This window comes from Penicillium maclennaniae (genome assembly GCF_028827695.1).
Source record: "Penicillium maclennaniae strain IBT 15551 chromosome Unknown utg000007l:1.0-4884863.0:1.0-4888362.0, whole genome shotgun sequence".
Lineage (NCBI taxonomy): Eukaryota > Fungi > Ascomycota > Eurotiomycetes > Eurotiales > Aspergillaceae > Penicillium > Penicillium maclennaniae.
In genome coordinates, this window is record NW_026623219.1 from 1,764,236 (window position 1) to 1,783,355 (window position 19,120).

Below are 19,120 nucleotides of genomic sequence, written 5' to 3' on the forward strand. Positions count from 1 at the left end.
ATGACGTCTATGTACAGCGCGAAAAAGTGATAAAAGATAAACCGCCAAGTATAAAAAGTAGAAGCGAAATAAAAAATGTGCCGAGAAAAATCGCCAAGTTCAAGTCATAAAGTCGTCAAGGGCTTTATGTCCCATGTATACTCCAAAAATGCCCTTTAATACCCTCATCATCCTATTGAAGGGGAAGATCATGTGTATGAATGATGAAATGCTGCTTCAAAATCACTTTTTATCCGCGTCTCCGCTTACGCGGACTGCGACTGCTCTTTGCGTTTGAGTCGCTCTGTTCGCTCCATGCGCCATCCGGCACCCCAGCGCATCTCGACCATGAGAAGAGGGACCATGACGAGAGTGATGCCTGCAAGGAGAAGGAATGTATACTCGGCTGTGATGGCGTCGATAATGGGTTGGACGGCTGCAACACCGGCGGCTCCGATCTCGCAGCGCATCAGGTTGTTGACTGCCGTCGCGCTGGCACTAGCGCCGGGGTACAAGTCGATCACCAAAGCGCTATTGATTGTGAAGATGGCGGTGGCGCAGTAGGCGATGATGTATTGGAGGATGACTGGGACGGCAAGGTGGGTATCTAAGGAGAAACCATAGAGGGCGGTGCACACAATGAACACGGCTGTGATCCACCAGGTGTTGCGCATACGAGCGTACTCGATGGGGAAGTCGGGGTGAGATTTGGAGGAGATACGAGTTTCAAGGGGTATGTTGTTGCGCATGCAGTATTCGCGTTCAGTGCGTCTGTGATTGTAGTCCATCAGATAGCCGATGGAGTAGGATCCAGACATGCAGCCGAAGCCGTTGCCTAGGAAGGTCAGGCCGACTTCTAGAGAGTTGAGTCCATAGCGGGTCTCAAAAAGATCGGATGTGGAGGAGGTCACCATCGACCAGACAGTGTACACAATGGCGCCGAAGAACAAGGTGATGAAGACATCCTTTTCGACGAGGAAGCCAAGAGGGGCAAAGACAGTCTTCCAAGTCACCTTCTTCTTTGTAATAGTGGGAATTGAGTCTTCTTGGGCCTCTTTTTGACCGGTAATACAGTAGATCCATGGCTTGTAAAACCCGTGCAATGGGACAGTGCCATTGCCAGCGACGGTTCGGAGGGTTTCGGGTAGGAAGATCAGAATAGAAATCAGACTGAAGCCGGACAGGATGGTCAGGAACCAGAAAATGGATCTATAGCCCAGGTATTGAGACAGCATTCCACCAAACACGGGATCAATACCCTGGCCAAGCATGCGTACTTTCATTTCCGTCAGTATGATTAAGTCAGATCGAGAGTATAAGGACTTACCTCCGCCAAAAATGCCCACTAAACTTCCTCGTTCGGCTGATGTGGTGATGTCACCAATCACGCCAGCACCTGTGCCGGTCAGTAAATGCCTCAAGGGAGTCAATGGTCAGGGCGGGTGCATACCGATTGAAATAGTTGCCGAGCTACCAGCCGCTTGTAGCGCACGGAAAGCCATAAGCTCTCCATAGTTTGTGGATACGGCCAGCGCAATATTGGCAATTATATAGACAAGGAAAGTACCAATGAAAATACCGCGACGGCCAATAGTGTCGGAGAAAGAGCCCCAGAAACTAGGAGCAAGCCCTTGAACAATCATGTATATTGTAACAGTCAATGTGGTAAGTGACATGGAGACACCCAAGTCCTATTTTGTGGTCAGTTGACCCGGCGTGCAAGAGACATGGTCAAGTCAGTATAAATGTTGACTCACCTTTGAGATGACACCCAACGCGGGGAAGTAGATATTAGAGGATAGCGGAGAAAAGATGGCTGCAAGCGAGACAATGCACACCATCTGCAATTTTCGGGATCGAGTGAAGACATGGTAGGGTGGTGGCTTTGGGATTTGGCTTTCGAGGTTGATAGAGGAGGCAGAAGATGGTGTCGCGAGGTCCTTTTCATCTGTTGGTGAAAGGCTAGGGCTGGAATCGCAAGATCTCTCGGTGACTGCGGCAACCTTGAGAGACCCTGGGGATGTAATTTGGGACATGATGAAGCAAAATATCTAAGATATTGAACTAAAAGTGCATAAATGGACAGCCCCGAAAGATATAGACAAGAAATGGAAGCTTAAGCTTAAGCCAGCTGTCCTAGACAAAACTTTCGAGCTCTGATTGTTGGATTCTTGGAATTGATCGGGCCCTTTTGTAGTCCGACGTTAGGCCCCTGATAGCACCGATCCCAAATATCAAAACGGACCCATGCATCTGAGGAGAGTCAGGGCCATGTGCTCCACTGTGGATTTCAGCCAAGGGACCACTCCTCCCCCGTCCCCTTAGCAGTAGTCTGTGGCAAGGATCGGACAAAGACGGTAAGACGGGTGTCGCTCACAGGGCGATAGATGGATCCCGACCTGCGGCATAGAAATTCTAGGCTGAATGCCTACCCATCCAATTGTTTCACAAACTCCGGCCATTCTGGGAACTAGCTTACGCATTGCTCCAAGCCCCAATTACTGAGATCTCTGGCGTTCATCTCAACGGTATCACACTGTTATTGTTCTTTAATCAGCTATACTGGGATGTACTGCAGGAATGGCCCGAGGACCTGACAGGTTTCGTAGTTTCTCAAATGCCATTACCCGTTATGGACGCAGCAGATTCCTCGTAGGGCAAGCACACGCGTTCCCACGTATCGCCAATTAAATCATGTATGATCTACATAGCATGTGCACTACGCAATCAAGTTTCTCAGAAAGCTTTACGAAACAGAAACGCCTAGGTTCTTTTGGAGTTGAATGTTGTCTGGTTCGGGCACTTTCCTTTCTTCTCCCAGGGATCGCGATACTTTGCAAACTTGAGACTGCATGATTAAAGCGTCGCAAAAGATGGAAGACCCAATCAACAGACATGAAGCCAAGGCTTGGCAAGTGATGGCATTTGCACATGGCGAAGCAGCCACCGACGACAGGGTTGTCACCCTTCCGAGCAAGTTGATCCCGAGCTGTCAAGCAAATGCCAAGCTTCATCATCCTCAATGGCGGTGCCGCGGAAAGAATTTGTGTCTCAGGGGAAATAAACATGTCTGTTGCGCCAGCTCATTACGTAGACACTCCCCTGAGTAGGGAGTAGGGAGTATCTTGGCGGTTTGTTTTGTTTAGGGGAAAGTTGCCCTTGCTTGGGCACACAGATCCAGAACCCAATCGGGAGGCAGGAAAGGGGGACTAGGAATTGCTAGTCCAATGATGATACATTCTAGGGCCCGATAAGCGTGCGAAGATGTACCCGCAAGCTAATGTGACCAATGCATCTGGATTAATATCGAGTTTAGACATTATAGGGTGGAGCTGGAAGGGGACTGGAATGTGTCTTTACCAGCTCAGGCCAAAGTTCACGCTAGGCAGCTATGATCGACACAATCGAACGGCCGCTGTGAAGACCAAGCGCAATGGTGCCAATCTTCGGCTGCCGATCATGACCCGCCGGCTTCGTACTGAGCCCCTTCTGCCTTCTCTCAGCACCCGAGGCTCCCGCGGAGGTTTCGTTGGGCTAGTCCTCTCTACTTTAGCGGCCGCTGCTGCATCTTGGTCCTGTAGTCCCTCGGAACTATAATCTCCACCCATGGGCCTTGGAACAATGAGTCTGTACCACAGCACTCATCACGAAACACAAGAAAGTGATCGCTGGGGTCCATTGATCGGACAGCGAGGCTCGGCCGGCCTGCTTTGTTCTCCCCATCTTCGATTGTCTTCTGTAATTACCTTGAGCTGGCAGGACAGGGTGGGGCTGCATCTGGCTTACTCTTGGCTAACCAATGTCTGTTATCTCGCCGTATCTTTACTTTCAGCCGAAAGCACGTCTTCACCGACCATGACCAGGGTCCTCTCCGGCGTCCAGGGTGCTTGGCTATCGCTCCCATAGCGTCGGAGGATTCGAAGGATCGACTCGGGTAGTCGAGTGCAACCCCCTCTTCTTCACTGCATACTGATAGCCTCTTTGCACCGGCTTCAATGTCGGCAACCATACTTAAAACCCAATCATCTCCATTTGTAATCGTCATTCGGTCCGGAACTTCCCTTGGCGGGGTTACAGTGTTGGCTGAGATGCATGAAAACGTTTTTAGGATTTGCTAATGTTCGCTTGAACCACCGTCACACATGGTCATAGTTGACTCTATGAATGCCTGGAAAGGAAAATTACCCTGCACATGTTCTCGAAGGATCCACTGATGCTCAGCGGGTCTATGAAAGGTGGATGCCCTCGCACAAATGGGGCTTTGCCTACGTTGTTTTTCGCAACTCATCCGGTTGTATTCCCATTCATGGCAGTCCATGGGGTTCACATATCATCTCAGTCCGAGTCTATGGTTCAATCTCATGCGATTGAACTCTGTTACCGTGTACTTGCCTGCGAAAAAGGTATAATTCCGATTCCATTATTCACAATCATGCTCAACCTCCAGAAGAGCTGCAGTCGTCGACGGTGAGACTGACAATTTGACTTGCACAAACTGCAGCTCTTAATTTCTCCGAGGCAAATAGCTCTTCCTTTATCTATCAGCCGTCAGTTAGTCAGAAAACACTCTGGCGCGTGAATGATCTGCCCTGAACACTTTCTCTGATTCTAGCTTTGGTGTCTCGGCTGCATATTCAAGGAGTTGGGGGGTATGACCTAGCATTAGGCATTGGGCATCACTATTTCAAAACGACCTGTCAGTACTTTAAGTCATGGTGGATCTTAGCGAACGGATGGTCTTGAACTCTTGATGACTTGGGATCTTCAAAGCAAAACCGTCCCCATAATTGAATCAACTTGGCTATACCTACTCTATGTCAAGTCTTAATGAGAGAGAGAGAGAGAAGCACGGAGGGGGGGGAAAGAAAAAGAGAAAAACAAAAATAAGAGCAAAATATCGACGATTAGACATGATGTCGACCCCTAAATGGTTTGTTTCATTGTTTCAAAGACGCACTGGCCAGGCGCTTTGCAGATCTAGTACGGCTTGCACAGCCCCCCCTTGGGTCGGAACGCGATGATCGAGATTTTGACGTTCTCAATCCCCTTGGAGCTCATGCAGCGTAGGGGCAGCGAGAAACAAAAACTCCGAGCGGCAACGGGGAATGTCAAGAAGAACACTCGCAAAGGCAATCCCTAGCATGCCTCCTTCACATGGTGTACGTGTCCCTAAAATCCCCAGTCGCCGATCTCGATTTATTTTGCTCATGCGAGGCACCTAAGCATGCTCGCATATTGCTTAGATGAGGACAGTAAGGAAAGACGGTACGTTACTTATCCAGGCGGGGGAAAGTCATCAACTCAAAATTCAGTATTAGCACCACAGGGTCTTGGCACAGGCGACTGATACAACGGAGTATAACCAGAAAGTGAAGGAACTCTTCCAACCAGTGGATCCTGCAGCGTCGCGGAACCGTTTCCGCAAATCTCAGACTTCTTGGCCGGAGACCCCGTAAGGTCGTCGGAGGGCCTCTGATCGTTCTCAATGCCACACGAGGGTGGACCGGACGATGGTGTGATTCGGACCATTATTTCCAGTGCGATCAATGGATCAAGCATGGATAAGATTCACATTACCGCATGGCCCAGCAGGACTCCTGAAAATCCTCTGATCAGCATTCGAAATCGATGGAACCCTTATATTCAACATGTGCCTATCAGCTCCCCATTTCCAAAAACGGAGCTCTGGGACCCTGTGGAGTCGAGTACACAATAACGGCCCTCGCCAAGCAGCCAAGCAGCCAAGGACCCGGGCTGGACTTCAGTGACGCACCCGGTTCTAGCCCAACGAAATGAACCAGTTTCGCCCACCGGGTTAGATTATCTGAGAGCAGCTGAAGGTCCACAAGTACCTGATATCAAGGAATCTTATCTAATCGGTAGAATCAGACCGACCTTAATGCTGAAGACTAATGCAGGATGATAAATGCAGCCGAATCTCAGCACTTGGCGATGCATCGGGCTCCGTCAAGATGCCTCTTCGATAAACCCGACCACCTACCTACCTTTTCCGCCAGCACGCGATACTGTATGCGCTTGCAACATCGTGGGTCCATCGCGATGTTCCACGCATACAGACGAAGTCTATCCTGAACTCTTTCCAAGATTTTGTTGGTTCCTGTGCTCCCGAACCCCAGAACACCATAGCTGCCCGTGTCATCGGAAGCAGCACCGGGATGAAATCCCGCGACACAACATTCTTATGAACAGAGTGGAAGATTTTGCGATTCGGCAAGTGGAGGCGATGTACAACATGCATGTCCGGACCGAGAATCCCTGGCGCCGAGAAAGTCCAGGGACCCAATCGACTGCGACCGTGAAGAACGCGACCGATCGGCGTTCGTAGCACGATAATTCCTCGGAACAGTATATGCCAAGCCTCTCGATGTACAAATTACTTGTTGTCAGCCCAAATGAGAACCTCGTAGGAACGCACATGAAACCGCTGCCATGGCTGGTGGCGCTGGATGTGGCTGCAATATATAGCGGGAGGTGCTCTAGTGGTTGCTTGGCAAGATGGGAACGTTTTCTGGATAATCGCATGCCCGCTTGATGCCCAGCAGACTGTCTGGAGGGGGCTAATTGAAAAAGTCTATAATCGCAACTGCGCGATACTCAGTAGATTTCCGTGAGTACTGGCTGTCTTGGCTTCAATGAGGAGGTTTAGTAAGTGCAGGAGAACAAACCAATGACATGTTCTTAATCATCTATATTCTCCTATCACAGTGGATTCACTTGGATATCGTCAATTGACTCAATTGATAAACAGTTCATGAGTAGTATCTACACAGTTCGTCATACACTCAATTGGTGATTCTTTGCGATGGGATTAAACTTTTGAGAACATCTGCTAGCTCAATGTCATGATGCATGGTGGTGAACTGCCCGGAAAATATATTCCGCTACGGCCTTCAGCGATAAATGAACAGTACTGGAAACCACCGAGATCACTCTTTCCTCTCTGTCTGAGCCTTCACTGCTTGTCTCATTACCGACTAGTCGTTCGATCATAAGACAAGAATTCAACCCAAGATTTCTATCGCACACGGTACTTGGAAAGAAGCAATATACCTCTCGACCAAAGCCGATCCTAGTTGGCAAAGATGTCACACTTGCAGTACTACAGCTACGAAGGCCTCGGCCAAAAGCAGAAACGTGACTTCTGGTACAGCCAAGCCGTCCGCATTGGCGACCGCATCGAATGCGCCGGTCAAGGTAAACTCTACATCACCATCGCTGGACCATTTACAGTATAGGTCACTGACATGTTCGCAGGCGGCTGGGACCCTACGACTGGAGTGTTCCATCAAGATATCAATGCCCAAATCGACCAAGCCTTTGCCAATGTCGAATTGAACCTGAAGGATGCCGGTGGCAAGGGCTGGGAGCAAGTGTTCCGGGTGAACTCATACCACGTCCCGATCAATGATGAGGCTCTCGCCGCAATGGTGCGCAATTTCAAGCGCTACATGCCGAATCACCAGCCTATCTGGACATGTGTTGGAGTGCCACGGCTTGGGGAGGAGGATATGAAGGTAGAAATTGAAGTGGTGGCCCATGATCCTTGAGTGGGATTGGGGTATATGGCATGTATTCGTGAATGAGCCGCTAGAAGCTAGGTATATGGATAAGTCCTGGCACAGGACCAAATAAAAAAAAGCATTCTTCAATATGTGCAAGATGAACTCTAACGGCCTCTGCCGCCTCTTCCTCTTCCTCCACGGCCACCACGACCTCCACGGCCTCCTCGAGATGATCGTCCTCTTGAGCTTTGCATTTTGTGCAAATCGTCTTTGCTCAAACTCAACGTACCCCCGGAGAATTTTCCAATGGATGATCCGCCAATGCCACGATCCCGTCGGCCATTGTTGGACGGTTTGGTGACTTTGGCAGGTTTTTCGAGGATAATGCCGTTCTCCTTCGCCTCTCGTCGTCGCTTCTCGTCCTTGGATGCAGCCTTGGCATTGATTCCTCGCCGGTGGGCATCGGGCATTTTTTGTTTGTACAAGGAGTCCTTGGCGCCCAGAGATTGCATGCGAAGGTCCAGAGCTTTGAGGCGATTCTTGCCCGTGGGTGCCAGGTCTGAGGACGACTCGAGTAGGTGAGATTCTCGGAGTAGTCGCTGCAATGCGAGATCGTGTTTCAGGTTATCAGCGTCTTTCTCGTCATCGGATTCGTCTTTCTGATCTGCCTTTGCGTTTGATTTTGTCGTCTTGCTTTCTAAAGATGGTGGTTTCGCGCTCTGTGAGATATACACGTCAACATCAAGACTTAAAGGAGTTGCAGAAGTTTACTCACCATGAAAGCTTTGTATGCTTGCTTGTCCAATCTGTCATTTGTAGCTCGGGTGTCCGTGTGTTCTACCACTTCCACAATATCCTCGTCGGTTTCGCCGTCCGAGACCCCGTCCCACTGCTCGTCCATCTCTGATGCCTCACTCTCATCATCTTCCTCCATTTCCTCCTCAGCTTTGGACTTGGTAGTAGAGGGTTTATCCGGCAAATCCAGAGGCGCAAACTGTGCCTCAAAGTACTTGCGAAAGACGTCTTGCGCATCGTCCGCCGGAGGTGGCGAGGGACTGGCTTTGACTGTTTTCTTAGATCGCGACACGACGGCCGTGTCTCTCTTGCGCTTGCCGACCATGCTGGGTGCCATTTCTCAAATTTCACTCGCAAAATTGCCGTTTCCTTACCGCGCGACCTGCCCCGAAGGTTTTTTTTTCGACCGAGCTCCAGATCACGTGCGATAACACCGATAAGCCCCTCGACATAGCGGCGCGACTCATTCGGCTTCCAGTCTCCCAATTGACACGAAAAATGACTAAATTCCGGCCTTGTATAGACCTCCACTCGGGCAAGTCAAGCAGATTGTGGGTGGCACTCTCAGCAGCGTTGCCGCAGATCTGAAGACCAACTACGTCTCCAAGTTCCCCGCGAGCCACTATGCGGGACTCTATCAAAAGAACGACCTACGTGGGGGGGCATGTTGTGAAACTTGGACCGGGAAATGACGAAGCCGCCCAAGAAGCCTTGCGAACATGGCCCGGTGGCTTGCAAGTGGCTGGGGGAATTACCGATCAAAATGCGCAATATTGGATCGACCAGGGCGCCGAGAAGGTGAGCTCCCTACCATGCGATCAATTCCTGCTTTGGCACCATTATTTGCCCAACAGACCTGTATAATCCTGATCTGGATTTATCCGTCATACTGTCCAACAATGACGCTGATGCAATTCCTGTGGAACGCGGGACACTAGGTGATCATCACTTCATTCCTCTTTCCGTCAGGCAAATTCTCCCTTGAACGGCTCGAGTCAGTCCTCGCGGCTCTTGGTGGCGATAAGTCCAAGCTGGTTTTAGACTTGAGTTGCCGCAGAAAAGATAACACATGGTTTGTGGCAATGGACCGCTGGCAAACTATTACAGAGATGGAGATCAATCAAGGTTTGTCTTACTTGAGATGATGCAGGGCCTTGGTCAATAACACTTGGCAGAATCCATTGCTCTTTTGGAGCCTTACTGCTCCGAATTCTTGATTCACGCTGCCGACGTGGAAGGCCTGCAGCAGGGTGTGGACGAGGAGTTGGTGTCAAAACTGGCCGAGTGGTGCACCATCCCCATTACGTATGCTGGTGGAGCTCGCCATCTTCAAGATCTGGAAAAGGTGCACACTAGCAGCAAGGGCAAAGTCGATCTGACTATTGGCAGCGCTCTAGATATCTTCGGTGGCTCTGGAGTGACGTTTGACGAATGCGTTGAGTGGAATAAGTCTCATTAAGGATGAGACTGGACTGGACTGGATATCCCATCAATACTATCGCAACGATAAAAATGATCATATAAATAGACAGAAGTCAGATCAAGAACCCAGTCCATATTTTGATTTTCGATATTCTATAGAGCCGGCGAAGTTCCAAGGCCGAGACATGTCGTTGGCTGGCGCATGACCGAAAGCGGCTTAGGCGCTGGATGTGAGCTCCGCCCGCCAACCTCCGTGTCTTCCTCGCTTCTCATCGTCTGCGATCTCCCCGCGTCTTTGGGTGTCCTTGTGTTTCAATCTACGAAGTCTGAGTATTCTCAGCGCCTCCTCCTCCATTGTCATTTCTATCTCGAATCGATTCTCGCTCCCGACCGCCAGGATGAAGCCCATAGTGTCGGCATTGAATGCCTGGTCCTGGTAGGCTCTACCACCCGAGAAGGCCTGGTCGCTCAGGCTGCATGATCTAACCTATATTCCTTGACAGTGTCGTTATCTCAGTCTTCGCTATTGTCATTCTCTCCGTCCTTGGAACACTCTTTGGCGTACGTTTGCCCGCTCCCAGTCCGCTTCATCAGCACAATGCGCCCCATCGCATTGCTCAGTTGGATCTTCAAGAGGAGGAGACGCTAACGATTTATTTCCTTCCTCAGAGTAATAATCACGCCTATACTGGCTCAGAAGGAGAACCCGAGGATGGTCCTGCAGTTGCTGCCTCCATCTACATCGCGGTGCTCGTCTACGCTGTATGTCACCATCCAACACACCGAATGCCACTCACTCAGGAGAAGCGGACCACTGCTGACAACACCGTTTTCCAAACAATAGGGTTTCTTCGTCTTCTGCGGTTTCCAGGCCTACCTTCACATAGTAGACCGCAGGGGCGGTGCCATATCACTCCGCTAAACCAATCCAAAAATCTACAACTTTATCTTATTCGGTGTCTTCAACGGTCGTTAAGTCGATTTGCAATCATTGGGTCTTACGTTTTTTCGGTCTATCTTCGGTGAACATGAATGCCAGGGTCTGAGAGGGCGGGAAAGATACAGATCCAATCTTGAAACGGATTGACAGTTCCAACCTATCCGGACATCTCACCATGCTTTACAAACTGCTTTGTCAATTTGGGGTGGACTCGGAGTCCGTCGGTATCTCGAGCCAGGAATGCAGTCTCTATCCATGGATGGCCTCGGAGCTGGTATCCCGGTCTCCCCTTTGCTAGAGCACACATTACCTTCTTGCACGATATGTACATAGACCGCTCGGAATTATGGCCGACTATGCCTTTTTTTTTTTATGTACGATTCTATCATCCACGGATGGCCTTTCGCTCAACTCGAGACCGAGTATAGACATTTCATCATTGTTCGTTATTGAAAAGCCCCATTTTTGTAGTCCAACGCCTATGCATGCAAATAATCAAAACCACGGGTATATTTTTGGTTCACTCTTCATCTGCGTACGGGTCCAGCATCTTGGACATGTAGGGTCCGTCCAGAGTATACCCGAGGCGCGCGTAGTAGCTGCGCACTCCAACACCTGAAATCACGCTGATTTTAGTACTTCCGTGCTCTTCGCGCGCAATGCGCTCTGCCTCCTCCATCAGAAGTGTACCGAAACCTCGGTGCTGGAACTTGCGAGCATCACGGCCGTGAAGCGGCACCGCAGATCCGTAGACGTGGAGCTCGCGGACAATACTGGTCTGCTGGCCGGTGAACTCGGGGCGGAAAGTGTGAGTATCGCTGCACTTGCGCAGACGGAGCAGACCAATGAGGATATCCTGCTTCGGGTCTTCGTATGCTAGGAAGGTCTCCCAACCGCCGTTGGCGGTGTAGTCACGGCGGATTAGCTCGACTTGCGAAGGGCGAATCTTGTTCTTCACTTCGTTGATACCGACTTCTCGGGTGCGGACGTCGCGACAAGTGGTTCCAAAGTCCTTCATACGAGCCAAGGCCAGCTCGCGCAGATTGCCGTTTTCAACGCCGGAGGTGACGAGGGGCATCGGGATATCACGCTGGACACGGTAGATACGGGTCCACGGGGGGGATCAGTGCCAAGATACGAGCGACGAGGTCGACGAGGGCGTTGGGGGGTGTAATTCTTATAGCGGCCGGTTCGCCACAGCTCGTAGAGCCCTGTGCCTCGAATGACAAGGGTGGGATAAATCTTCAGACCGTCGGTACGGAAATCAGGGTTCTCAAAGTATTCTTGGAATTGGAACAGATCACGCTCCATGCCCACGTTCGGCAAATCGGGCATCATATGGCTGACAACCTTGAAACCGGCGTCCTTGGCGAGTTTGAAGGTCTCGGCCACGGCCTTGACGGTGTGGCCACGGTTGGTGTCGCGGGCCACGTCCTCGTACAGACTTTGCACACCGATCTCCAGACGCGTGCATCCATACCGAAGCATGCTGTCCAGGTGTTGGTCCAAACAGTAATCCGGCCGTGTCTCGATTGTGATACCGACGCATTTGACGTTGCTCATTTCACCAGCCTGAACGGCTTCGTCCACGTTGTCCGTCTGGTATCCACTCAGCGCGTTGTGCAGTTGGGAAATGAATTGGTCCCGATAATCCTCAGGCAATGACATGAAAGTTCCACCCATAATGATGTATTCGACCTTGTCTACACTGTGACCCAGTGACTTGATCTGATCCACACGTCCTCGCGCCTGCTCGAACGGATCGTAGCGAGCGCGAATCGCGCGCATCGATGTCGGTTCGTATCCAGTATAAGATTGCGTCGAGTACTCGAAATCAGAGTCAGGGCCGCCAGGACAGTAGACACAGATATTTCCGGTATATGCGATATGAGGGCAACGGTGGGGTTTGCACATCACGGCTACGACGGCGATACCAGAGGAGGTTCCTGTACAACGAGTTAGCTCGGCGTCCAAACAGCTCCATATAGCCTTGACATACGGATCGGCTTCGCAATCAACTTTGGTAGAATGTATTTCTTGTAGTGTTCGGGCACAGCAGCAATGATGGCTGTCAGTGGCGGCAGGGTCGCCAAACTGTGCTTCTTCGAAACTTTGCCCCGCAGCTGGTTCAAGTTGATGTCCTTCCGGGGCTGCGAAGGATCCTTTTGAGACTCCCAGTCCTGAATGAGCGCATTCGCAATATCGGAGCAGGCCCGTAGATACCGCTCATTCTCTGGCAGCTGCTTGGAGTTCTTCTTGGCCGACTTTGACGGCATCGTCACGGTCATGGTAGCCATGGCGAAAAAAATCACCGCACGGTGGCGGTAAGAGATCACAAAGATCACAAATACAGATAGAGGACAGAAGCTCTGAAGACGTAGTGGGGTTGAGGCGATTAGATAGAAAAATGTTGGTGGCCGAGGTTTGCGACCCGAACTCAACTCGGATCCGCTTAAGTAAAAGGATTTGTTCCCGAACGAAAACTCCCGGGCGCGCATCCCGATTCCCTTGCTCCAACTCCATCCCCGAGTCAATCTCATTTCACCCTCTCCTCTCCTCTCTCCTCCATATCGCAGTCATGCAGGCCTTCCGCCGTAACACCTTCTCGGCCGTCCGCAATGTCGCTGGCAAGCGCTCGGTGACCTCTAAGGCCAACTCGCCTTATGCCGAGACCGTGAACAACCTGCGGATCAACAAGGATACCCGTGTTCTGTTCCAGGGTTTCACCGGAAAGCAGGGAACGTAAGTCATCTTGACGTGCAATCCGCTCGATTCCATGCAGCGCAAATTGCTGACGTGTAGCTCTTGACCAGTTTCCACGCCGAGCAGGCTATCGCCTACGGTACCTATTCTCTCATCGCGATCGCAAAAGGACACCAACTCACAAACAGCAGGCACTAATGTCGTTGGTGGTACCAACCCCAAGAAGGCTGGTCAGATGCATCTTGACCTCCCCGTCTTCGCCAACGTCTCCGAGGCCCGCAAGGAGACCGGTGCTACTGCTTCCGCTATCTTCGTCCCGTATGGCTTCGCTGTTTCAGAATTCCTCATGTTGAAAGAAGACAAAGCTAATGTGGATTAGTCCCCCTCTTGCTGCCGCCGGTATCGAGGAGGCCATTGCCGCTGAGATGCCCCTGGTTGTTTGGTTGGTGTCCCTATCTCTAGAGCTACACTCCCTAAAAAAAGGGTTCGACTAACATGTGGTTCGCGTCATAGTATCACTGAGGGTATTCCCCAGCACGGTACGAGCTAATCCATCCCCTTCGCGTCAAACAAAAGTTAATGAAGCGTTTATAGACATGGTCCGCATCACCGACATGCTGAAGACCCAGAACAAGACCCGTCTTGTTGGCCCGAACTGCCCCGGCATCATCGCCCCCGTAAGTGACAAAACTCAGTGATTGCGCAACGGCATATACTCATGTTTCTCGCTTTTATAGGGTCAATGCAAGATCGGTATCATGCCCGGCTTCATTCACAAGCGCGGCCGCGTTGGTATCGTCTCCCGCTCCGGTACCCTCACCTACGAAGCCGTCAACCAGACCACCCAGGCTGGCCTCGGTCAGTCCCTTGTTGTCGGTATTGGTGGTGACCCCTTCTCCGGTACCAACTTCATCGATTGCCTGAAGATCTTCCTTGAGGACCCCGAGACCGACGGTATCATCATGATCGGTGAGATCGGTGGTTCCGCCGAGGAGGACGCCGCCGAGTTCTTCAAGGCCAACAACATCCACAACAAGCCCGCCGTTTCCTTCATTGCCGGTATCTCCGCTCCTCCCGGCCGCCGCATGGGCCACGCTGGTGCCATCGTCAGCGGTGGTAAGGGTGGTGCCGACTCCAAGATCGCCGCTCTCCAGGATGCTGGTGTCATTGTCGAGCGCAGCCCTGCCTCCTCGGCAAGGCTCTGCTTGCTGAATTCGTCAAGCGTGACCTTGTCTAAAGGGAAGCAACTGTTTTCTTGAAGTTTCATGCTCCTTGGTGACCTGGTTCTTTGGTTCTGAGATATATCCACTGTCTATCAGATGGTGATCGCGGTTCATCTACTTATGCCGCTCCTGTATTCTTTTTCTCCTTTGTGTTAGAGACCCTTGAAGTAATCAGTTTCGTGTAACTTTTACTTTAATTCAATGTCCATTGCGTAGAGTAATCTTCGGTCTTGTTTACTCCATGGCTAGTCCTTCATGATTGCTTTTACTCCAATATCACACTATTTCCGTATTCTCGACCCCTAAACCGCTTACATCCACTTTATGCATCTGCCCGTCTCTTTTGATGTTCGTTCCAAAGTAGCTAGCCGGTCATGACGTACTAAGAACGTGCTTTCAAATTTGATAGCAGCGGTGAACTTCGAAATGATAGAGCCATTATATTTTGAGAATAAACCAGATTATTGTCTGTTCCGGGACCCAGTTCACCGACCTGTAAGTTCCGAAATGTGTATAGCTTGTAAACACAACTATCAACCCTCAGTGGCATCAGATAGAGTAGCTCTTCTCCTATTAATCTAACCCAAGGTCTTTCCCTAGACGTTTAATCTATCGCAAATCTCCTTTGTCACAGTGCATATTGCCAAGGCGCGAGGTAGTGAAAACCGATCAACCCTCCTGTCCACAAGTACATACTTCAACTAGAATCATGTCTACAAGTCAATGAGCCACCTTCCGCAAAGCCTTCACAACCTCCTCAGTCCCAAGGACATCCGCAAACTCGCCATCAAGACTAGCAACCGAAACCTTGTGAACCGTCTCCGCATCAATACCGCCCTTTTCAAAAGTCGCCGTGGCATCCGACACAAGCACAATCCTCCCCTTATCAACCTTCACATCCTTTTCATGCGTCCCATCAGCATATATCTTGACAGGTCCATCTCCAACTACTCGATCCACGACTCCCAAATTCGCCGCCATCCGAGTCGTTGTAGAAACGCAATGATCAGTAGTCAACCCCGCAATAATCAACTGCCGGATCCCTTGCTCCCGTAGATGCTCTTCGAGCTTCGTGCCAATGAATGAAGAGTTGACGCTCTTCCAAAATACGGGCTCTGACCCATCTGATGCCGGGACGGCGAAGTCTAAAGGACGGATTCCCTGTGTTGGGTGAAGTGGATGCAGTGGGGATCCTGGTGTGACTGAGGAGTGGAACACATGGATGATTTCTAGTGATTGCTTGGAGCTTGAGCGCGCGGCTCGAAATGCGGTGATGAGAGCTCGAATGTTCACCTCGTAGAGTGGATTGGAGCGTGATGTACCCCAGTGGGATACTGTTTCTGAGTGGCAGAAGGCGGATTGGTTGTCAATTAGGAGGAGAGCCGTAGGGCGGTTCAAGTCGAGGGAAGGTGACATTTTCGATTAATGGTTGGAGGATAGAGATCGGCGGGGGTTGAAGAAGCCGTTTTGAGGTTTGAGGTTGTTTGAGGGAATCATAAGCCTTCTAATGATTCCAATGGGGGCCGCTTCGGATGAGTCACCTTGTTGCTCACGAATTGTTCTAATGATGGCGTCTATCAGCCCATCAAAATGGGTCAAATACTACTCTGTTGGGGTAGTCCTGATTACGAACGATTGTCCAATGGTAAAGGATAACAACAATTGGTCGTGGTGATTTCTTACAATGACGTCACCGCAGCAGTGCGCTTTCTATAGATGGCCGAGATAGTTTCACAGTTCAAGCCATTTAATGTTTGCGATGCAGAGATAATCCAACTCCGGTCATACATTCATACCAATTCATTAAAACTCCTTATCTTCCAAACTTTTGATCCCGTTTTCCAAGTCGGGCACCTTGTGCTTCCCAATACCAAGTCTCTTCCTCCACTTGGTCTCCTTCTTAAGTCTCGCTCTATGTCGCCGCCTCGGCGCATAGTTGATAGGAGATTCACCTCCAATAAAGATAAACGTATCGTACAGACCACCTCCAGTAAGGCAGCCAGTGATGGTAGCCACCCAGCAGCCCCAAAACCACCATCCGTGATGGTCAGTGAAAGTTTCCCCCCCATAGCCAGCCATAAGGGCAACAAGTCGAGGTCCAAAGTCTCGCACGGGATTCAAGCATCTAGAACAGTCAGTACTTCAATTTATTTGAAAGTCAATCGAACAGGCAGAAACATACCCTCCAGTGTTGAATCCTAAGCAAATGCAAAGAACGTAGATAACGAGGCCGATCACAAATGAGTGCATACCGGCACCAGGGGGAGCGTTGCTGTCATCACCCATGGCAAAGATCACACAAAGTAAGACCACATCGGCGACATATTCAGTGAAAAACGCAGTGGCGGGGCTGACATGACTTAGTGGTTCGGTGTAGAATCCAAGTCCGGATGAACCTGGCGATGCATTCGGTGCTAGGTTCACGATCGAATCTCGATACAAACAGTACGTCAGACCCGCGGCAGTGATTGCGCCCAGCATCTGGGCAATGATATAGTAGCAGCATCGTCGACCTGGGAAACCACGAAATATCCAGAGCGTGATGGAGATTCCTGGGTTTAAGTGCGCACCAGAAATACCACCAGCGAGGTAAATACCGATCATGAATCCGAGGCCCCAGGACCAGTTCTCCGAGAGACGGCTCCCCGCTTGAGTTCCTCCAGTCGAGACCGCGAGGGTGCCGCATAGCCCGATGAGGACGGCGACAGCGGTCTAATATTCTCGTTAGTATGATGTATGGGGGTATGTGTATGTCAGATTGAAGATCTTACCGCAAGAAATTCTGCAAAGGGCTCCTTCATCTTGTGTCTGATTTTGACCCACTGATTCAAAAATTCTTCTTGTGATTCTTCCTCCATTGGTTGCTTTGAGCCCTGGGATACATTTCCTTGACCCTGGCTTGCTTCTGATTCCATCGGACGGAGAAGGCCATCGGGCTGCGGGGCATAGATGGTATTCTGTTTCGCACCACCCTGCTGCGCTGTTGATGAATAGGTCTGTCCCTGCCTGTACCATCACCCGCCTGCGGTGATGATAACCCGGGCGTTGCACCCAGCTCTGGAGCAGGAGCAGATTCACCTGGAGGCGCGGATTGTTGAGCATCTTTTTGACTCTTGTTGTCTCGACGCATACCAGGTCGGACAACGCGAGGAAGAGGCTTAGCCAGGCCCCAAACTGGCTTCTCATTTTCGTGTCCGTATTTGGGGTTACGTTGTCGGTATTCCGGCTCCACGTAGACATTGCCTTGGTGTGATGTTTGAGGATTAGACGATGCCATGTTGTTTCCCGCTAGGGAGTGAGATGGCCATTGATTGACTTGCTGTTGACTCCATGATCTATTCGCTAGTGAAGGGGGTTGGTGTCCATAGTAGACGCTGCCGGATTCGGTCGGTTGGCGAGCCACCGAAGGACGCGAGAAAGGCGATGGTGGTTGTTCAGTTCGAGGTGTGGAAGGGAAGCCGTATTGAGATTTCTGTTGATGTTGCTGTTCTAATGCGAGCTGCTGTTTTGATGGCCCGGGTGTCTGGGGCTCGTCGTCAATTTGCTTCACAGGTGATGTGGCCAATGTCTCTGTCGATGCTGATGAATTGGGACTGCTGTCTCGTTCTTCAATAGGTTGCAATTGAGGTCCAGGTGGTGACCTGAGAGGCTCTTCATGGTTTTGTTCCCCCATAATCAAGCACGCTAAAAAGCAGAGTGACAAAAAAGTAAAATACTAGCACGAGCAAAACGATCGCTCTAAGAAATGGGAGAGATCTCCCTTTTGAGGTGATGGACCTATATAGGATCCATTGACTGATGTGACACGCTGGTATGTCTGCCCGGAGCTCGGGGGGCAAATTGCAAGATTCTGTTCAATTGATCGACCAAACATATGTAGTATTGACGTCTTCGGCTCCGAATTTTACTGTTTAACTATGGGGCGACTTTCAGGATTTGGTTAGATCGGAGTGGAATAGGTTTAGCCGGGGGAAAACACTCTCATCTTAGCTCTCAAGTGACATCAGCTTAAGGTACAGTAGAAAAGTCATCCATGTCAATCATCTTCTTTCCAATAGCAAACGCTGATTTAGACGGCATATCGGGCCCCCAAGCCGACCTGCCACGTCAAAGCCTGGAGAGGCAAGGTTAGAACCACAGGTTTTCAGCCCGAGAACGGTTCGGGCGACACCTGGTTTCATTTGCCCGTTCAACCGGTGTTCTTCCCGCCAATTACGGCCTCGGAATCGATCTGGCCCACTACCCGCGAATGAGCATTTAACGTTGTCCCACTCGGCCAAAGACTTGCTTCTTCGCCGCTTCTCTGCTGTTCCATGAAATCAGTGCCTGAACTAGCTTGACCATCTATTATGTCATTCTCTAAATTGTTTATATCAACGCTGAGTCGGTATCGCTCGCGGAGCCTCCTGCACTTTCCCCGCTTAAGTTCACGCCACCGTCAAACTCATCAGATTAAACTTCTTCCCTAGCTGTGATCGCCACATCCTACTGCCAAATGGAAGATACATCCGCAATAGACAGTTGGACATTGTCGG

The 19,120-nt window shown here is 50.5% G+C and overlaps 9 protein-coding genes across 9 annotated transcripts; 4 read left to right on the forward strand and 5 right to left on the reverse strand.

Moving 5' to 3' along the window:
• Positions 1–245: 245 nt before the first annotated feature.
• N7477_007877 (uncharacterized protein) lies at positions 246–2,015 on the reverse strand (the record flags this gene model as incomplete). The annotated part of the gene is made up of 4 exons (XM_056969540.1): positions 246–1,255; positions 1,307–1,375; positions 1,430–1,670; positions 1,737–2,015. 4 exons carry the CDS (start codon positions 2,013–2,015, stop codon positions 246–248), a joined length of 1,599 nt encoding a protein of 532 aa, XP_056819572.1.
• A 5,067-nt stretch (positions 2,016–7,082) lies between these two features.
• Positions 7,083–7,547, forward strand: N7477_007878 (RidA family protein; the record flags this gene model as incomplete). Its single annotated transcript, XM_056969541.1, has 2 exons — positions 7,083–7,194; positions 7,255–7,547. 2 exons carry the CDS (start codon positions 7,083–7,085, stop codon positions 7,545–7,547), a joined length of 405 nt encoding a protein of 134 aa, XP_056819573.1.
• A 119-nt stretch (positions 7,548–7,666) lies between these two features.
• Positions 7,667–8,622, reverse strand: N7477_007879 (uncharacterized protein; the record flags this gene model as incomplete). The annotated part of the gene is made up of 2 exons (XM_056969542.1): positions 7,667–8,221; positions 8,278–8,622. 2 exons carry the CDS (start codon positions 8,620–8,622, stop codon positions 7,667–7,669), a joined length of 900 nt encoding a protein of 299 aa, XP_056819574.1.
• A 299-nt stretch (positions 8,623–8,921) lies between these two features.
• N7477_007880 (uncharacterized protein) lies at positions 8,922–10,641 on the forward strand (the record flags this gene model as incomplete). Its single annotated transcript, XM_056969543.1, has 6 exons — positions 8,922–9,095; positions 9,236–9,422; positions 9,473–9,737; positions 9,879–10,155; positions 10,314–10,481; positions 10,564–10,641. 6 exons carry the CDS (start codon positions 8,922–8,924, stop codon positions 10,639–10,641), a joined length of 1,149 nt encoding a protein of 382 aa, XP_056819575.1.
• Positions 10,642–11,179: 538 nt separating this feature from the next.
• N7477_007881 (Elongator subunit ELP3) lies at positions 11,180–12,956 on the reverse strand (the record flags this gene model as incomplete). Its single annotated transcript, XM_056969544.1, is given in 3 exon segments — positions 11,180–11,749; positions 11,767–12,605; positions 12,659–12,956. The coding sequence occupies 3 exon segments, from the start codon at positions 12,954–12,956 to the stop codon at positions 11,180–11,182; spliced, it is 1,707 nt and encodes a 568-aa protein (XP_056819576.1).
• Positions 12,957–13,237: 281 nt separating this feature from the next.
• Positions 13,238–13,741, forward strand: N7477_007882 (Succinate--CoA ligase; the record flags this gene model as incomplete). Its single annotated transcript, XM_056969545.1, has 3 exons — positions 13,238–13,401; positions 13,473–13,501; positions 13,551–13,741. 3 exons carry the CDS (start codon positions 13,238–13,240, stop codon positions 13,739–13,741), a joined length of 384 nt encoding a protein of 127 aa, XP_056819577.1.
• A 217-nt stretch (positions 13,742–13,958) lies between these two features.
• N7477_007883 (succinyl-CoA ligase alpha-chain mitochondrial precursor) lies at positions 13,959–14,621 on the forward strand (the record flags this gene model as incomplete). Its single annotated transcript, XM_056969546.1, has 2 exons — positions 13,959–14,039; positions 14,100–14,621. 2 exons carry the CDS (start codon positions 13,959–13,961, stop codon positions 14,619–14,621), a joined length of 603 nt encoding a protein of 200 aa, XP_056819578.1.
• A 684-nt stretch (positions 14,622–15,305) lies between these two features.
• On the reverse strand, positions 15,306–16,001 carry N7477_007884 (uncharacterized protein; the record flags this gene model as incomplete). Its single annotated transcript, XM_056969547.1, has 1 exon — positions 15,306–16,001. One exon carries the CDS (start codon positions 15,999–16,001, stop codon positions 15,306–15,308), a length of 696 nt encoding a protein of 231 aa, XP_056819579.1.
• A 387-nt stretch (positions 16,002–16,388) lies between these two features.
• N7477_007885 (Glycerol uptake facilitator protein) lies at positions 16,389–18,258 on the reverse strand (the record flags this gene model as incomplete). The annotated part of the gene is made up of 4 exons (XM_056969548.1): positions 16,389–16,710; positions 16,768–17,297; positions 17,357–17,565; positions 17,598–18,258. The coding sequence occupies 4 exons, from the start codon at positions 18,256–18,258 to the stop codon at positions 16,389–16,391; spliced, it is 1,722 nt and encodes a 573-aa protein (XP_056819580.1).
• Between the last annotated feature and the right edge of the window lie 862 nt (positions 18,259–19,120).